This window comes from Ambystoma mexicanum, chromosome 6q, assembly GCF_040938575.1.
Source record: "Ambystoma mexicanum isolate Mex_15411 chromosome 6q, UKY_AmexF1_1, whole genome shotgun sequence".
In the NCBI taxonomy this organism is placed as follows: domain Eukaryota; kingdom Metazoa; phylum Chordata; class Amphibia; order Caudata; family Ambystomatidae; genus Ambystoma; species Ambystoma mexicanum.
The window spans coordinates 1,467,104,623-1,467,123,984 of record NC_090937.1 but is presented as its reverse complement, the minus strand read 5'-3'; the positions used below and the strand labels follow the sequence as shown (position 1 = coordinate 1,467,123,984).

At 44.7% G+C, this 19,362-nt stretch overlaps 1 protein-coding gene across 1 annotated transcript in view; it reads left to right on the top strand.

The window, feature by feature from the left end:
• POLR1A (RNA polymerase I subunit A) overlaps window positions 1-19,362 on the top strand; it is a 1,786,762-nt gene that overhangs the window by 1,012,787 nt on the left and 754,613 nt on the right. Inside the window, exon 15 of the mRNA XM_069632173.1 lies at window positions 17,468-17,617. Coding sequence (XP_069488274.1) covers window positions 17,468-17,617 — 150 coding nt within the window. The remainder of the gene's footprint in view (window positions 1-17,467; window positions 17,618-19,362) is intronic.

Here is a 19,362-nt window from a genome sequence, read left to right as displayed (position 1 = left end):
GTACTGCTAAATATAGTTTGGAGATTCCCAGGCCTTCCTTAGCCGTTACCAACTGTGTACACGGATGTGGTGGAGGTTCGTCCGGGAACAGCGGCCATCTTTTTTAAAATGCCAATCTCATGCGGTAATATTGAAGTGTCTTAAGTGGTCCCCCTCCCAGCACCCTCAGGAATTCCCTCAGGGCCACACATTTCCCATTGATGAACATGTCGCACAGTTTCATTTCTCTATTTGGGTCCCAGGATTCTTGTATGTTGCTGTCATGTGTCGGGCGTATGCCTAGGAAATTCCATAGGGGTATTTCCGGGTTATAGGGCGTCTCCAGTCTCAGCCTCTTGTATATAGCCTCCCATGCCCTGACTGTACAGCTTACCGGGTTGTATTCACAGGTGTCTTTGTATCATGGATCAAAAATGACAGCTTGTATGTTAGTGGGGTGTGTGGTGTGTTCTTCTCTCCATGTGTGGGGTGGTCTATCTGGAACATTATACCAATATTTCGCGATTTGTGCTTGAGCGGCATAATAGTAAAGCGCAAAGTCGGGGGCAGCTATAACACCCGAGGAGTACGGTTCAGTCATTTTTTCCCACCCTATCCTCGCTGTTTTCCCGTTCCATCGGAATTTGACCACCATGGATTGGAGTCTAGTGAAAAAAGGTTCTACCAGGCCATATGGGGATGTTGACAAAAAAAGTACAGTAATTTGGGTAAGACTATGATTTTGAGGATGGCGACCCTACCGTATAGTGAAATTGGGAGGTGCCCCCACATCTGAAGCTTGGTATTTAGAGTTTGTAGCGTGCTTTCATGATTATCAGAGTATAATATAAGTCTATCCCTGGAAACTAGGACCCCAAATATCTGATACGCTGCTCCGACCATTCGAGTCTGTTTATTGTGTCGGGACATCTAGTGGCTGGTATTGAGTGGGAATATTTCGGATTTGGCCTTATTCACAGTATACCCAGAATAAGTGGCAAACTCTTGTATTTCTGCCATGATGGGCACAATGTTTTTCTAAGGTTCACGGACATATAATTACGTATCATCAGCATATAGTGAGATTAGTTGGGTGGACCCTTTCATCTTTATCCCCCTATCTGAATGTCTTAGTCGCACCGCAGCTGCCATTGGCTCTATGGTTAGTGTAAACAGCAGGGACGAGAATGGACATCCCTGTCTAGTGCCCCTGCCCAGCAGGAACAATTTGGATATGGATTGATTGGTCAGCACCCGAGCACCGGGATCAGTGTATAACAGTCTCACGTATTTGATAAAATTGGGGCCCACCCCAAATGCCTCTAGCACAGCCAGGAGATAGACCCATGAGACAGAATCAAAGGCTTTTTCGGCGTCGAGGTATATAGCCACTGCGCTTCTCTGCGGGTCTATTTGTGCCATTATTCCAAAGAGTCGACGGAGATTCAGGGCCGTGGATCTTGTGGGTATAAACCCATTCTGATCTGGATGTACAAGGGTAGGCCCTACTGGTAGAAGTCGATTGGCCAGCACTTTAGCAAATATTTTAGTGTCAGTATTTATAAGTGACAGGGGTCTATAGGGTGACACCTCTTGTGGTGATCGCCGAAGCTTAGGGAGCACTGTTATCACAGCCTCTCTCATAATTGGGGGTAATATATTACTCTCGAGGGATTCCTCCCATACCTGCATCAGTATTGGTACTAGTTCTTCACGGAACTCCTTATAAAATTTGGCACCCATCCCGTCTGACCCTGGTGCTTTGCCTGATGAGTGTTTTGATTGCCTCTGTAATTTCCTCTGCCGTTATCGGCTGATCCATCGCCAAACGATCCTCATCGGGTAGTCTTGGCAGGGAGAGAGCCGCAAGGTATGACTTAATTTCAGTGTGCAATTTCGTATCCTTGTTTGAATATAGTTCCTTATAGAATTTGACAAATTCCTTGTTGATCTCCTCATCCCTCAGGAGTACCTCCCCCTGTGTTGTTTTTATGCTGGTGATCTGATTTGGTTGCTTGTCGTGTTTAAGTAGGTTGGACAGTGTTCTACCCGCCTTGTTGCCCTCCGCGTATTTGCGTGCATGTATGGGTGCTGCCACATAGCGTACTTCTCTGATGGCCAGCTTGTCAAATTCCTGGAGGTGTGTGTGCATGTCAGCCAATATTTCTTTGGCCTGTGTACGAGTGTAGGCTTCTTCTAACGTATCTAGTTTACTTTCAATGACGGTTAGCTCAGCACGCACACCCCTCAGTATACCAACAGACTTGGATATCAGGACTCCCCGGACCCCCAGAGCTTGAAGGATTCCCACACTGTGGGGTATTTACCAACTGATACAACATTGCTAGCAAAAAACTCAGCTATTTCGACATGCAGTGATTCCATCACCCCGGGGGCAATCCAGAGCGCTAACTCCATCAGCACTGGGGAATGGTCTGATAGTGTACGGGACAGAATATCACACATTTTCAGTGCAGCAGTTATAACCGTGGAAACAAACCAATAGTCAATTCTAGACTCAGAGACTCAGAGTCATGAACCGAAGAGTAGTATGTGTATCTCCTGCTACCAGGGTGTATTTCCCGCCAGGCATCCACCAGTGACAGCTGTGAAAGAATGTGGCCCAGGGTCAGGACTGTCCTGCTCGGGGCCCTGATAGTTGTGGATCTATCAAGCGCGGGATCCAGAGCTACATTAAAGTCCCCACCCCAAATCACATTGGTCACATCAATGGAAGCAATCAGCTGATACATATTCATATAGAAGGCAGGGTCATCAATGTTCGACCCGTATGTGTTAACCAACAGTAGTTGCTGGCCTGCGACCTCCCCCCATGCTACAACATATCTGCCCAGCTGATCCACCTTGTGGCCTTCCAGCCTAAATCCTACACTTGGATGAATAAGGGTGATAACCCCTCTAGATTGGGAAGAGTAATCGGTATGGAACCTTAATTTACCCGATTTGGGCAGTATATGCATGTTGTTCATTCCCACTGTGTGCGTTTCTTGTAAAATTAGGATTTAGGGGCCATGTCTAGTAATATAATTGCCAATTTTCTTGACTTTCATCTGGTTATTCAGTCACCGTACATTCCACAACAGCAGTTTTATCCTCAACCCGTCACCAGTGCATTATAGGTAGATATCTTGACATTGTCTCGTCTCTCAGGGTTATAGCATTTGTGCAACCTGGACAGCGCCGGCATCAGAGCAACCACAATTTTAATATTCAACACCCAGTTAACCTCCGTCAACCTTCCACCGGGACATAACGCCTTCCAGTGGCCACAATCCTCCAAATGATTCCATAATAGGTCCAAACAGAAACAACAATCTTCACACCCTCGTCATCCCACCCTCCCTCATCATTGTTAGGGAGAATTATCTGTTTAGGCTGAATTTCCTAACCTAGTGAGTCCCCCAGCAGCTTTGCTGGATTTTCAGGGTTTATTTTTTTTCTCCTGCCAAGAGTGAGACTCTTTTACCCTCACTCTTGGACATGATTTGAGTGTGTTCCTTTGACTCTAGATGTGTTTAATGGGCTATGGGGTCTTTTACTCCATAGGGCTTCATGTGTTTTTGTGATGTGTGTTACACAGCACCCTCAGTGCAGTAACACAGGGGTGTCATAGTGACCCGCCAGTATAGACTCCATACCCTGGGACTGACTACTTTCTCCCAGGGCATGTAAAGTCACCATTGACTTTACTAGTCTTGAATTCTGAACAGAACCAGTACAAACCATCATATTGTGGACATACTGGCTGGGGCAATTCGATTGCCCCAGGGTCTGTTAGTCGAGGGGGCACGTCTCCGCCCCCCCCCTGATCGAGTTTTGGCTGGTGGCAGTGGATACTACTTTTTATATTCAACCGCTAATATTTCTCTATGGGATTTTCCCATTGTTCGAGGCTACTATCTTTATTTATTTAATTACGATAGCCTCGAACATACCGCAGGTTTATTTAATTATTATTAATTCTCCGGTTGGTATTTTTTGCCAAAACTATGTTCTAAAATGGCGTTTGTGTTCTCTTCTGTGACTCCAACCCAAGTCGAGCCCTTTGTTCCACTTTTTGGCGGGCTTCTCCACAGAAGCCCTCCAAAGTGTTGCCACTCTGTCTGGGGTACTTAGGGGTGGAGGGGGATTAAGGCACCCTGGACTGAGTTGCCTAGACAACTCAAGTCGCACTCCGTCCTGATTGGCCCAAGTGGTGAGCCGGCGAGCTCACCACTTAGCATGTTTGAGTGTCAGCTAGGCTGAGTGAATGGGGGTTTTCTGCATAAAAGCAGGGCTTTGGGGACTGGAACTTCAGAAGTCGCTACAGGACCTAAGAATCTGACGAGGGAGAAGCTGAGCTGACCTGCCACAAGGACACCACCGGTGGAGCCCTGCTGGACCGTCTCACCACTTTTCCCAACGACAGAGGAGATCTCCCGCCGGAGAGTCTTCTTCCTTTGACTGGTGGGGATAACCAGTTTCACCGTCTTTTCGCCTTCGCGACGCATCTCGTGGCCGCCTTGCCTGTGCCAAGCACCCCGGCAACCCGGAATACCACATTTTACCACGACCGCGAAATAAAGGGTAATAACTTTAACCGGAAAACTCTGCGGCTGGTTTCTTCCCTGGCAGTGCAACGACCTTCATCTTTCCTCCAAGTCGTGATCTTCTCTTCCCCTGGACGAGGCCGAGACTTGCACCCGCTGCCAGGAACAACTGCCACCGCTGGAGGATCCTTCCCACTTAAGGTACCGTGTTCCGCCTGGCTTCCCTTGCCACCGACTGTACGGGGTAGATTTAGCCCCCGGCGTTCGAACCTGGGTTAGCCTGGGACACCCTGGCTAAACTTTTCTGAGCCTCTCTAAACTCTTTTCGAACTCTCTGCAAGACTTTCAAAGCCTAGTGTAACTGTGCTCTGCTCTCTCTAAAGTGGGCCCAGCCTATGGACTTTGGCTCACAAGTGACTTTTGCTCTTCTGCCTTGCTAAAAGTGTTCCTAAATCTTAGAGTGGTGTATCTTTCCATATTCTGTCTTTTTCCCTCCCTTCTTCATGAACTTATTGGAGTGCCATCTATAGTTAAGCGCTCACCTCTGTCTGGAAATAAGTGGTGTTAACTAAGACTTATCTGATAAGGAATAAGGGTTGTATATATTATAATAGTAACTGTGTTTAGAGTGTTTTACAATAAGAGTACTGCAGTGTTTCAAACCGTGTGTTTTTAAATAAATAATTATATACTTTGATATCAAAGCTCTGGTCATTGTTTGCTTGTATTATTGTACCTGAGTGCCTATTGTGTATACTTTGCATACTGCCTAACTCTTCTTGAGGGAAGTCTGACTGCTCAGCCACAGCTACCAGGTAAATCTGGGTGGTACAGACTGCTACCAAGTGGGTTTACTGCTAACACCTGTAGTCTTAAATCTTTTGCAGTGTTCCCAAAGGGAACTGCACAGGTTTCTGCCTAACAATCATCACCCCCAACTTGACGATGTTCCCATCTGAACTCATGGAACATTCCAGGGGTAGCCATGTTGCTTCACATGGTCGCCAACTTGGTTCCAACACGCCACTCAACCATATTTCGTGGGGCCGCCTTGGCCATTGGTTCACCTTAGCTGCACTCTCAGGGACACGGTAGCTTTTGTATGTGTTTTTCCAGTAAATGTCTTTTAGTCTGTCGGTCGGGGCCTGTTATTCTGTACCGGTCTGCCCCCTCTGGGAGGCGGGGGTATGAAGTTTCAATATACTGCATGGCTTCAGACATGGACTCAAAAAAGTGCGCTCTTCCTGCATGTTGAATCCTCAACTTTTCCGGAAACATCTAAGCATATGAGATTTGGCGTTCTTTCAGGAGCTTTTTGACTGGTTCATAGGATCTTCTGCTCGCTTAAACCCCAGCGGAGAAATCCGGGTGTATGTGTATCCAGTTTTCTTCATATTTGAGCGTTCCAGCCTCCACCGCTATCCGCAGGATTGCGCCTCAGTCCCTGTAATTAAGGAGACATGCAATTATCGTGCGCAGCGGCGCCCCCGGTTTAGGTATTGGCGCCAATGTGCGATGTGCTCTCTCGACTAGGAAGTATTCCGAGAATGAATCCGGTCCAAATAAGGACTTGAGTAATATTTCAAGTTGCTTTTCCATTTGTCCTTTCCCAAAGGATTCCGACACACCCGCTACTCGGATGTTGGTTCTCCTTGATCTTGATTCGAGGTCCTCACATTAATTCTGCAGTTTGGCCATAGTATCTTAGAGCTAGGTGATGTCGCGACCATGGTGTGCAATGGTGATTTCATTAGCGCTTATTCTGTTTTCAGTTTCTGTGACAAGCGCCCTCTCTTTGTCCACTCTGGCCTTAAGTGAGCCAATTGTGGCTACTATATCATCCAGCTTCACATTGACTGTGCGGAACCCATTCTGTACTATTGTTGTCAGCCTGTCTTCTTGTTCCCCAACTTCTGGCTCCACGGGCTCATTAGAACTAGTGTGGACGTCTGCAATAGTGGCTTGATTATGGCTGCCAGTGTAGGCGTCCTTTTGGCCTTTCTTCTTGTTACCAGGAGTCTTGCCCCCTTTGATTGCTTTGTGTGGTTCGCCCATAATGATATCGTGGTATATGCTGGTGTATTTCCTTCAGTGGCCTATTATTAGGCTTGTCACATTCCTGCGCAATTGCAAATCTGCCCCTTGTATGATGTTTCAGTAAGGATTAGGACAAGGTCCTCAGGTTGGGGATCATTATAGTCGCGCAATCATCAGGATATAGTTTGTCAGAATGTGGTTGCCCCGAGTGGACTGTGTCCTTCTACGTATTGTGTTGTTGCACTGTTCAGTACGTACTGATTTGTGGTGTTATGGCCTTTCAAGAGTCTACAGCTTCACTTGCTTGCCCAGTAGCTGATGTGGGTCTGCCGCCCGTTTGCTGGCCCATCTTTCGAGGTGGTATGCCCTCAGTTACTTTAACACGTCGGCGTTACCGTGTGCTCAGCGTGCGGATCGGTCCGCGTATACCAACAACGGTGCGCTATTGTATATAAGCAATCACAGTGGTTGTATACGAATTGTTCATTTTACAACTGTTCGAATGACAATTGACCGAGTTGTGAAGGTCAATTGTACCATATATGTGGGGGGAAACACCCCCCACCCAACGCCAAACCCCCCAAAACCCATATATATATATATATATATATATATATATATATATATTACCAAACCGATATATATTCGGTCAATTGTGAAAAGGTCAATTGTGACCCTTTAAATTCGGTCAATTGTTAATTCGAACAATTGCAAACGAACAATTTGGATAATACCATCACAGTGGCCTCAAAACGGGAAGCCCTCCGGGACCCCTCCATTCTGTTTATATGGTCTTTTAAAGTCAGCTACACAGGCCGCGAGGGATGGGGCCAAGACAGCCTGGAGCAGCGCGTATCATGTTGGGGTTCCCGCGCCCGTGTCCCACGCCGACAGCAGAAGGACTGCTGGTCCGCCCATGCGGGAGCCACACCGCGGTGCAAGCCCACCTCACTGCGACAATTACCCGTGTCAGTATGGCACCGATACCCTTTCGCCACACCACCGACCACCTTACTTGGTGTTGTGAAGCATGTGATGGGGTCGTTCCATGACCTTCCACTCTGCAATGTCGCAGCGCTGCCGAACGTCTCGGGAGGCTCCAGTGATAGGGCCCACTCCCTCGTTATGGTGTGTAGTAGGATCTAGGGGCGGCCACGGTGCTCCAGCAGCAGGACTGCGCCACGAGCCCCGGCCAGATCAGGTCTGCTGGACCGCCTACACTCCGATCACCCCCTCCGCACCAGCGGCACAGCTGCGTTTGTAAGCCTCGGGCGCTGGGCTCGAGTCGTGGGATCAGGCTCCGCCCATCCGTGGCCCTCCGTCTTCCTGCATCCACGGGTCTTGGGTGATTACTCTCGGTTCTCCCAGCCGGATCGAGGCAGCCACATGAGTCGGCCGAGGTTCATCCAGCCGTAACTTTGGCGAACTCGGTCGCTAATTAACAGGGGTTCACAGGAATGAGCACGGATGTTTGGGCAATCCGTAAATCTATTTTTCAGCTCAGCAGGCGGCTCCGAACAGGATAATTCGGCACAGGATATCTCAGTGGAGCGGGAGCTCTCAAATCAGGCAGCTATTTCTGTCGTGCGCAACAGCGCCCCCGCATATGTAAATCTTTTTAATGAAAAATGTCCAGTGTGAAAATTGTTGCAAAATTGTATGTGTGAATAACTGAATATTTGGTTGTATATACAACACAAATTGGGTGTGCAGGGGACGGGAGAGTCCAACAAGAGCGTGGACTCCTGCTGTTTCTTCATTAGTTAGTACAACCCAGTGTCACGGTTGATTATCTCCCCGGCACCACATTACAAACCTGAAAAATCTAAATAATTTTAAAGGTGTGCTCTTGGCTAAATAGAACGTTACCTTAGCAAGCCTCTTTGAAGGGGTTTAAAGGGTTTCCAAAAGTTCTCCCATCGGGAAGAATGTGGCAAAATCCCATGGGAGTGATGCTCCTATATAGAAAAGTAAGTTAAGTTATCCTTTTCCCCCCACAGTTGCAGCAGAGGAAGCAACCAACCAGAGGGGAGGACATCAGATGGGGACCCCCAAGAGTAGTTCCATACCCGGAAGAGCTGTTTTGAAGAAGGAGCAAAACACCCACCCCAGACAATGGGATTAAACGTAGAAGGATGTGAGGGGTCAGTAATGTGAGGCGGACAACTTACCAACATATGCCATTTTATTAAAGAAATTATGTTCAAGAATGCCTCACTATCCCTACTCTGCTGATGAGTTCCCTGCCTAACTAAAGCTACGGGAAAACACTCTACCACTAGCCCTCACAATAAACAATAAATACGCAAAGAAAATATATGGCAAAGAAATATATGAACAACAGTTTCTGAACAACCTTATAATCTCCTGAGTGATTACCCTTCTCCAGGATTCAAAGTCAGATCTGTTAGTGTTCAACCAATGAAAGAAATGTCTCAAATCAGTTCTTGAAATTTCAAAGTCAATGGAAAAGTTTGTTAAGCAAAGTTCCACTAACAAATCTCTTCTTCTGTGTGAAATATCCACTTTCCACATCTTCCAAATAGCACCAATGGTACTCCCAGCCACAATGCTTTGTCTCCTTCCTCAAGAAAACTTGCCACAGTTCAAATAGAAATGCAATATCCACTAACACCACTGATCTACAGTTCTTGGTTACCAGTTTGTTTTCTCTTGGTTAGAGTTTTGAGCTTCACAATGGTATAGTTGCCAGGATGACTTAATAATGTTGCTGCTTCAACTTTTAACAACTTCACCTATACTTAATTTACTATGCGAACAGTCACCTTTGTGCCACAGTACTCCTCTTGACTTGGACTACTACAATACTGCATCCATTGGCCAACAGACATTTCACTACTGCTTCAGTACTTTGGACTACTATCACAGCTTCCGGGATTTGTACTTTTAGACAGGCTTCAACAAGATATTAATCAACTTCTGATAGGCAAGGCACTCTTCCTCTGAATAGCTCTTCCAAAAAATGGGGCAGCCTCTTTGCCTCTCGTCTGTCTGTCACAACAATAACAACCCGGGTTTGCCTTGGAGACTCGCTTCTCTCTGTCTTCCACAGTCTCTGGCACTACAGGTTGTGTCAACTTCAAAATAGTCTTTAAAAGCAGCCAGTCTCGCTTCCCAAACTTTACCTGCACCTTTCTGCCAGTTATCAGCCCAAGTAATCACCCAGAAGCCTGTGTTCTCCTCACTTAGCTTCAGGTAATGCTTGCACACTTGATTTGTAGGCAAATTTACTGTTCTCAAACCCACAGTACAGTTGGATTGCTTCCTAACTGTGGAAAAGGTTTATTTCAGTATGAATATGGTGAGCCTCTTGGCTTGGGCAATGCTTGTCGTCTTCTATGGTTATACGCTTTAAACTTCTTACAATGACTTGTACAGTGTGTTAGAATAAATAATATAATTCAGTGTGTCTTTGAAATTCAGAATTAGGCTACGCAGCCACTCCTTGGTATATTTGTCTGGGTTTAAAGATTGCTATTTTATTGTAATCCTGTGTAAAAGTAAAGTATATACTTCGGCTTTATGTGAACGAACTGCACCTGCAAACGCTCTGATCTTGCATGATAATATAATTGGATCCCAGTTATCAGCAACGCCGGATTTACAGCGTTTCCTTTCCACATCTAGCTCCTCAAGCTGCTATGATAGCGATAGTGAGTCAGACAGCGTGGTGTCTGTGGGGCAGGGCACTGCAATGAGAGACAAATCCTGCCACACTCTTCCTTCCCAGAAAAAAGGGGGGACATTGTGCACAGTAAGCTGAATGCTATCGCGGCCTCGGTTGAGGCACTAATGATACTATGTGCCATTATGGCGAAGGAACAGTACAAGATTAAAGCTTCATTGGGCAAAGTATTGAATGCTATTTCGGAACCACAAAATGGGCTTATTCCCCCTTTGAATACTTGTAAGCACAATGATGGATTAGTGCAGGACCCCTTTAGGACGACATCTCCAGTGAATATTTACGAAATTACAAACCAGGATTCAGACACTTTAAGTACAGCGATTGCTTTTATTGCCCAAACGCAATCTGAGGCCTCTTCAGAGAGAAACATCAGTGAATTAGAAGATACAACCTCATCAGACAACGAAGCTGATGCACCTAAGAAGCTTAATCAGCCGATCGGCAGCAGGACCATAAGGAAAAACAGCATAAGGGAAAAGCAGAGACATAGCTGCTCGCTACCGCATTTTCCTAGGATAATTACGACTGTTGACTGTACTCCAAAGAAGCCAAACACGCCACAATCAACAAAAAATGAACGATCAACCCTCTATACAGGGCCCATTAGGGGTAATGCAGGTTACAAATAGTCGGCCGACTGTAACTGTAACTAACACACTAGTTGATGGCACCTCACGTCAAGCTGTTTTACAGGCCCTCTTTAAAGATGGTTAAAAGTGGGTTCCACGAAAAAAAAAATGTCTGGTAAAATGGATGATGTAAACTCTCAGGAACCAAATGATTATCATATGTCTGTAACTTGTTCTACATCTATGGTTGGAAAGTCATCTGCTCCGGATGATTGATTGGAGTCTAATGCTGCACAAAATGGCCCTGTGGTCCAAAAAATTGACATACCACACAGAAGCTTTGAATATTTTTGTACCAAAAATGTTACAGCTTGGAAAGGGGGTTAAACTGGAAGAGCTTTCTCCCTTAGCTACTAACCCCTTTTTTTAAATAGGGGCTATCTGATAACTATATTGCATCTAATTACATTGTTTAGGAATATTAGCAGGCAGGACAACACTAGAATTGTTTTACTTAATATCTATAGCTCTACAAATTGGGCCATTATCGAATTTTTAAGACCTGCTATTCCAGCCCTGCTGTACTCATATCAATCAGATGTTCAGAGAATGGGATATTTGCTTATGGTATGCAGAAAGAAAATAGCCCAACACTCATTAACTGACAGGGTTCTTTTTTCCAATCCTGCCCCCTATCGGGGTGGCACACTAGATATGCCCTGTACAGAAGAGTGGTTTTAGTCAGTTGGTGAGGAGCTAAGCCAAAAAAGGACTGTCTTTGTGCTCCATTTAGTAAATGGGCCCTTACCAGGTATGAACTTATGAAGCACAGACTAAACTGTGCTGGGGCTCTTCGAAAACACAGGGTTTTAACTCCTTCCGAAAGAATCCTTTGGTTCAGTGTCTATTGTTGTCCTTCGACATATTTTGCAGGAGACCTGGTATTGGAGGTTTGGCAATTGGGGCCAGAACTCAATATTGTTTGACACCTTTATCAATTGGCCATCCTTCCCCATTTGTAGTTTTGGCAACCTTGCATGGTAAGGTCTATTATAACTCTCTAAAATTGATTATTAATATATATAGCCCCCTTTGGGAAAACACAGAAAAAACACAAAAAAACACAGAAAAAACACATGTGACAAAGTTATTGTCATTAAAATACTGGAATAAGAAATTGCCTTTAGGCAATTAACAACTGTGTCTACTTCGAAAATGTAATAAGGTCTTCTCCTGATGCCTTAGCGGACCCTCTCTCTGAGCCTATTCAACATCTATCCAAACTCAATCATTGATGGAAATGCTTAGAAACACGCAATTCTTGTTGTTTGCTCCTAAAGGGAATTGGTATCTTGCCTCTCGGGAAATGGTGGACTAATAGGAAGTCAGCTACATGCATTGATTATGTGTTTGTCAGCCTGGAGCTGTGGCCCCAATTGTTCTCCATAGACTTAGTACAAACTGGTCTCAGTGATCTTCTAACATTAACTTGGACGCTTACATTGCTGCACAAAACTAGACCTCTTGGAGGTTTCTAAAGTGGTGATAAATTGCCAAGGAAATCGTATTCTCTGGTCCGAGTGTAATAATATGAAATTCAACACTTTTGGCTAGAATGCGAACTGCTAAACCACACGGGTGATATAGCTGAGGTCCTACCCTTACTTATTGATCGATTAAAACTGTTTCGATTAACAAATACACAAAGTACTTTACCACAAAACTTCTCTGATGTGGCTATACAGCAGAGAAAGAAAAGCTATCAACACGAACGGGCAATGATTTATCGCAATTGTCACACAGTGCACCATTGACCTCTTTGGCCATAAAATATCAAAATGGGTCCGGCAACATCGTAACTCTTTAAATGGCATGAGGTGGAAACACATGTTTGATCTACTTCACACTAAAGATAATTGACGGGTATGGTCCTTTTTTAGGTTTTATCTGGCTGGCAGCACTAGCAAGAGCTGATCTCAGAGGCAGCCTGGACCCGTTATATGGACATGCTTAATTCAATCCTGCGATTATGTATAAGAACATCCCCCCCCAACCCCTCGAACATAAACAAATCCAGAATATTGGAGAGCTTTGAAGCAGAAAATATAGAAATGGTGATCAAGAGATCAAAGACTTAAAGGGCCCCGGGCCCTGACACCATGCCAAATATAGTATTTAAGGCTAACCCTCCTCTTTGGGCGGGAATATTCGATACCGTACAAGTGAACGAATCCTATGTTTTCAAATGTAAAACATTTTTTTACCGAAAGAAAATCTTTTTTCATAAAATATATGTGGAGGTGCGGTAAGGGATATTAATAAAAGTAGGGGGAAGGAGGAGGGGATGCGGGGGGGTCTCTCACGCAATAAAACAAATGTGCTCACTTCACTCTTTCGAAAACATTGATTCGGTCAAATCACCTACATCCGGGAGTATTAGCGGCTTGGTTTGCACAGATTTTTATGACAGTCGTCATACCTGATCGCTGGAGGATTCCGTTTTGGTTCCCATCTATAAAAACGGTGAGGCATCCCATTCCTCCGACTACAGATTGCTAGCCATGTTGGATTCTAGTGCCAAGATATTTGCTACACTTCTCTTGGCAAAGGTGAATTAATGGGCAGAGAGGATACTGGGCGATTAAGTAAATCCCAAATGGGTTTCCACAAAGCGCATAGTACAATTCATAATAACTATGCACTGCAATTTATGGCAGCTGATACTATATCTCACAAGTGTAATTTGTATCTGTGCTTTGTAGATTGCTCCAAGGCATTTGACACAGTGTGCCATCCAATGGTTTGGCGTAAGATTTCCCGATGGGGACTTGATCACGATGTCCTCTACTACATTAAGGCTTTATACAGTAATGCATCTGTTCCAGTACGTATGACACAAGAAGGATGTTTAACACATAAAATTAACATCAATATGGGACTGAAGCAGGGATGTGTGTTAGCACCCCTGCTTTATAACATTTATGTATCAGATTGGAATTCCTATCTGGATCTGGCAGGTAATTTCCCGCCTTGTATTGGAACAGAAGCAGTACCATGGCTAATGTATGCCGATGATACGGTCCTTTTAGACCGTACACCTATCGGGCTACAGCGTTCTATAGATGCCCTTTCCTCCTATGCTAGCGCGAATAATTTGGTATAAATATTGCAAAGACTAAGGACATGTTGGAAACTGTTTGATTGTATAACACTGTTTTACTTGATTTTTTAAAGTTATGGTTGAAGTTTGTCCGTAAGGACTGTTGTTTTTTCTTTTAATGTTAAAATTGTACCTAATGTTTGTATTAACTGAGTTCACAAAAAAAAGTAAAGTATAGAGTTCAGCCCTCCTTTGGGAATCACAATTGGGCACACACGGCCATTTTATGATGTCGTTTCCACAATTTAAAGATTGTAACTCTTCGACTGTTAACATTAAGTATTTGTTAATGGCCCCGGCATCGTTCCCTCTCCTTGATTAGGGGCACGCAACCACTACTTCATGCAATAACAGTCTTCGAATAGCAGAACAATGGGTTTTAGTCACTTTAGAATCTCGCGCGAGTAAGGAGTTTTATCGTAATACTCGAGTGCTTAATTTCCATTGTTCGATGTATTTTTAGAAGAAACAAACAACTTCTACTCGCTAAAAGTCTTACGCAAGTTGACAGGGAGCTGGATATTGTTACCGGCAAAGCCCACGCAATGTGTTAGAATGCTGTGCTTCATTCACCAGCATTTTAGACACTTGATCTGCGGGTTGCACCGCTTTCCCGACTTATGCCACCAGTTCTACGACTTCTGGCTCGCTGGAGACCCACACCCTTCTCCTGAAAAAGTGTCTATGGTGCGGCCACACTGTTTGGGAGCTCTGTTCACTCCTGAAACCCACGGCTTGATAATTACTTCTTCCTTCGGTCTTCTGCAGGTCGGCAACCACGGCAATCAGGCTCACATGTGTAGGGTCCTTTCTCCTGCACCTCTTCCTCTGCGCAGCCTCTGCACTTCAGAGTTTTGGGGATCAAGAACTTCTCAGAACAAGCAGGTACAATCTGCAGTCATCATATGCCTGCGCCCCTCTTGCTGTCCCACTTCTGTTTGATTTGCCAGACTCGTGCCTTCTTCCTGCTGCTACTACTGCTACAGATCGCCTTCCAGTCACAATTACAGCTCCTTCCACTGCTTCCAATTGCCTGCACCCGAGGGGGCCTTTTATGTCTCCCAGGTTCCTTCAGGTGTGGACTGTTAGGCTTAATTGCCTGACTACTGCTACAGCTTGCCTCCTCAGGCCGCTTCCTCGTCCCAGTTCTTCTGGGATTATGGGACTTTTAGTTCCCTTCAATAAAGTTAATTCTTTCACCTTTTGAGCTATTTTTAGGGGTAAATGTATTTTCCTTAGGCACGTTACAAGATGGACTGTTAGGATTGATTGTTACAGAGGAGGACATTGGATTTAAGGCATTTTCTCTAGATCCTTTTATATTGTCTCTTAGGGAGTAAGGAGGGTATTTATTTTTAAAGGACCTTTCTGTAAAAAGGTTTGCTCAGATTTAACAGAGCTCGTACCCCAAGTCATGAATCTTACATGTGAGTCAGGGACACTATCATGACAATATGCCATCACCTGTTTTAGCAACCCAGAGAGGCACTTCCTTTCAGAGAACAAATACTGTGTCTCATCCCACGGGATCTCCTCACCACCCTCGGCCCTGTCTCCTCCCAGTTGATCCTCCTGCATTACACCACCCACAGGGTCGGGATCGGGAAGCGTCTGCCTTTCCCTGGCCACCTGGGAGAAGACCTTAGGCAGGATATCAGTGGGGGATCCATAGGCTTCTTCAGTGATCTCAAAACCCCACTACTTGTGGACCCAGATGAACCCACTACAGGAACGCAATTCCAAGCTACCAAGGACAAGTACTTGTAGTTCTGGATATGCAGAGTTTGGCCCAGGCATGGGGGTGTACTGGTATGTTTGGGTGTTAGGTGTAGATCTGGCTAGCTGCATTTGGGAACTCTGATTAAAGGGGACTGGGAACCATGACCGGGAAATGATTCAGATGACCAAAGAAGCAACACATTGGATAATTGGCAGGTCGGTCCATGAGGCAGAAGACAAACAAACCCAGCGAAGCTCACAGGTTAGCTTAGGGGAGCAGTAAGGGATAGATAAGCCAGCCAAGAACGGTCCCACAATGGGAAAAATGGCAAAAGGCGATACAGGGCATCTGAGAAACAGAGCTGTGGTGGAGCAGCAGAAAACCACCCAGTCCAGAAAGAGACACCACCATAAGCCACTTTGGACAGAAGAATTTTCAACACTAAGGACCATGAAGATATCCCACAAAGGAACAGCAAGTCCAGATAGCTAGGAGGATGACAGGAAGCAAATGAAGAGCCGATGGTAGGTTACCATCAGCAGTGAAATAGCAGTGTGCCAGGACATAGGAGCCACGGCCCAGCCAGTATGGCCATAACCGGGTCCTCCACGAGGTATGGAGGTAGGAAATCTGAGGTATGCACATGTAGACCTGCAAATAATACGTTCACTGTGGGGCCCGACACCCAATCTCATCCCATGTGAGCACACTAAGGTTTCCTGCCAATCAGGTTGCCCATAAATGCTGCCAAACTCAGTCATTCCCACACTGGATTAGATTGGGAAGTCTAGAGAACTTTGATCTACTCTACACCAATTTAAACAGCAACTGAGGTTGACTTTGTAGCATTGGAATCAGCCAATGTCAGAAAAACAGCCATTTCAGCAGTGCTTCAAGGTCAACATAGACTAAGTGACGGTCCCAAACAAAATGGTTAGGAGCAAGACTTAAAAAGCGTTAATATCCCCAATGACTATCATATAAGTGGTTTGGACTCCCAATGCAGTAAATGTGGTTACAACCCTGGTCTAGCCAAAACTATATCACAGCTGCCACCAGCCTACTCTACAACACACTTTCAGTGTGACAGACCCACTCTAGGACAAAAATGGAGTGCTTTAAAAATCACTGTTCCCTGGTAGCCATATGGGCTACTAAGGACAGCAGAGCAGAAAAGGGGTTGCAGTAGGACGGGGGCATCCGTATTGAAGCTCGCTGGCTACAAACGAAAGGTCAATGAACTATTGATGCCAGCAAAAAGGCAAATGGGCACAGAATGTTCGAGAAGCAGAACCCAAAAATGAAATTCTGCTTTATAACACAAATAACAGAATCCATTGAGTGTGCAGAGCACAAGGGAGTGATGAGTAGTACAATTTAATCTAGATATGCATATAAAACAAGCCAGAGCAAAATCCCAGTCTTTTTGTTGCACTCTCCTACTGTAGTCCATAACGCATGTCATTTGATTCCCACTTTATCAAATACATGTGTCTCTACTTTTTTCCCAGTATTAGCAATTTTTCAATCCTAATGACATGCCATTCATGCATGAAACACGTGTTCTGTAGAAAATATATATGCAATTAAGCTGACAAACGCATGGCTCCAACCTTTGGCTTAATTTTGGGATTATTGTGGCAGTGTACATTTGTTTGCTTTTTGGAGTAACACCAATTTTAATGACCCTGTTTTCTCAAAGGTTCAATGAAGCATTTTATGCAAATATGTTTCTCTTTTCAGGTTGTTTCCACATTGCTAATAAACGTCATCCCAGAGCATCATGTTCCCCTGAACTTAACAGGCAGCGCTAAAATTTGTGGGAAGGCGTGGGTGAAGGAGCCGCCTCGGTCCACTCCCGGATTCAACCCGGAGACCATGAGTGAATCTCAGGTAGGTACGATTAGTGAAGAAGCTGACTCATAGCCAGCAAAAGGTTTCTCTGTTTTTGTAATTTACAAGTAATGTCTTCTTAGCAATGAACTTTTCTAAGGGTGTAAAACGGTGTATGCACATACTGAGAAGCATACTTGTTCACTGAACGAAATCTGAACAGAGTGGGAAGATGGATCAAGGTCTGTGACCGAAGTAGAACAAAAGAAAGCTTTTCCCTATCCCAGAAAGCAGACTCCTATGACAGATGATTGTTCCAATTCTATACTGTGGTACAGCTGACAACTGTAAACTCATGCATGGGATCACCACTCGGAGGATTAACTAATGAGCAGACTCAGAATACAAGCCAAGTGGAGCATGGTGAACCAGGAAGTCGGGAGAGGGGCTCTGAGAGGATAAGAGGAGCAGGTGTGGAGTCATTATTGATAAGAGACATGGACCCGAATGAGGGAAAAAACTGCATCCACTGGCAAGTGATGCACCAAACCCATGAGGGTTGCTATGAAATTGTAGGGTTCCGTGAGCAGTTGTTTTCCCACATTCTGAGCAAGTTGACTCACTCAGGCGCACCCAGAATTCAAGCAACATGTTAATTAAGTATAGTGCTTGTACAGTAATAGTGCTTAAAGCAAGCTTAATGAATTCTAGACCACAATATCTTATATTTAGAGATATTCCTAGACTACCCATGATGAGTCTTTCCATCAAATTTCTAGATGGGTATTCTTGAACAGTTTATTTTGTTTTATTCACAACTAATTGTGTTTTACCTGCATGCAGGGTGGCATGAATTTCTTTCGCTGTCCCACAGTGACAGATGAAAATGGAAAACTCAAACCATATTTGTCTCACGACTTGTACCATGCATATGTAATTCTAATATACTCTCCACTTTTCGGGTTAACTGCGTCACACAGGGCATAGCTTCTTTTACTCATCCAATTTTATAATGCACTTGGTTCTGAAAAAGGGAGGTCTTCAACAGGTTTCCCTTAGATCTCAAGGATCTGTTCTGCTGGAGTTTTTCACATGCAGGAATGGGTAAGGACTACTATGACTGCGTATTTGTCTACCCTAACCTATGGCTTATTCAGCTGAAGTAAATACGCCATAGATTCCTTTAAATGTACAGTGATGGTGGCAAAGTGTTAGTGTGTGGACCTTGATGGGGATGGTATCATGACAGGCCAGAAAACAAACCATACCCTCTTGTTCACATTATTTAAGTTTGTGTATGGCAAGGGTTAGTTGCCTTATCCCAGGGGAACTTCTCATCTTTCGACTACAAAATAAACTACTTTGGATGTTAAAAAGCAGATCTCCAGAATATATTATCCTTTGCACTCAGGTGGACTGCTTAATCAGGCGCCCTCTTGTGCTGGTGCCCACCTTATATCACAAAAATGTTTTACAAAATGATGATGTATTGTAAGGAAGAACCATGTAGAAAAAAAAAAACGTTCAACATGCTCATGTTTTAGAGAGGATCAGGCAGGAATGTGCTTTTGAAATTGAGTTTCTACAGAAATAACCAATCTTGTTTTTCAAAATATTGTTTTACTTGCTTTGCCTATCCTCCCTCTCACAAGAGCAAGCGACATATCAGTCTCTGTACATTTGCAATACTTTACGTCATTTATACTGCACATCCTTGGACCCTTGGGCGTTAGGGCGCAAAAACATCAACATAAAACACAAAAAACGGAATCCTAATATGGCGAAGAAGGTAGGAATCAGAGTGG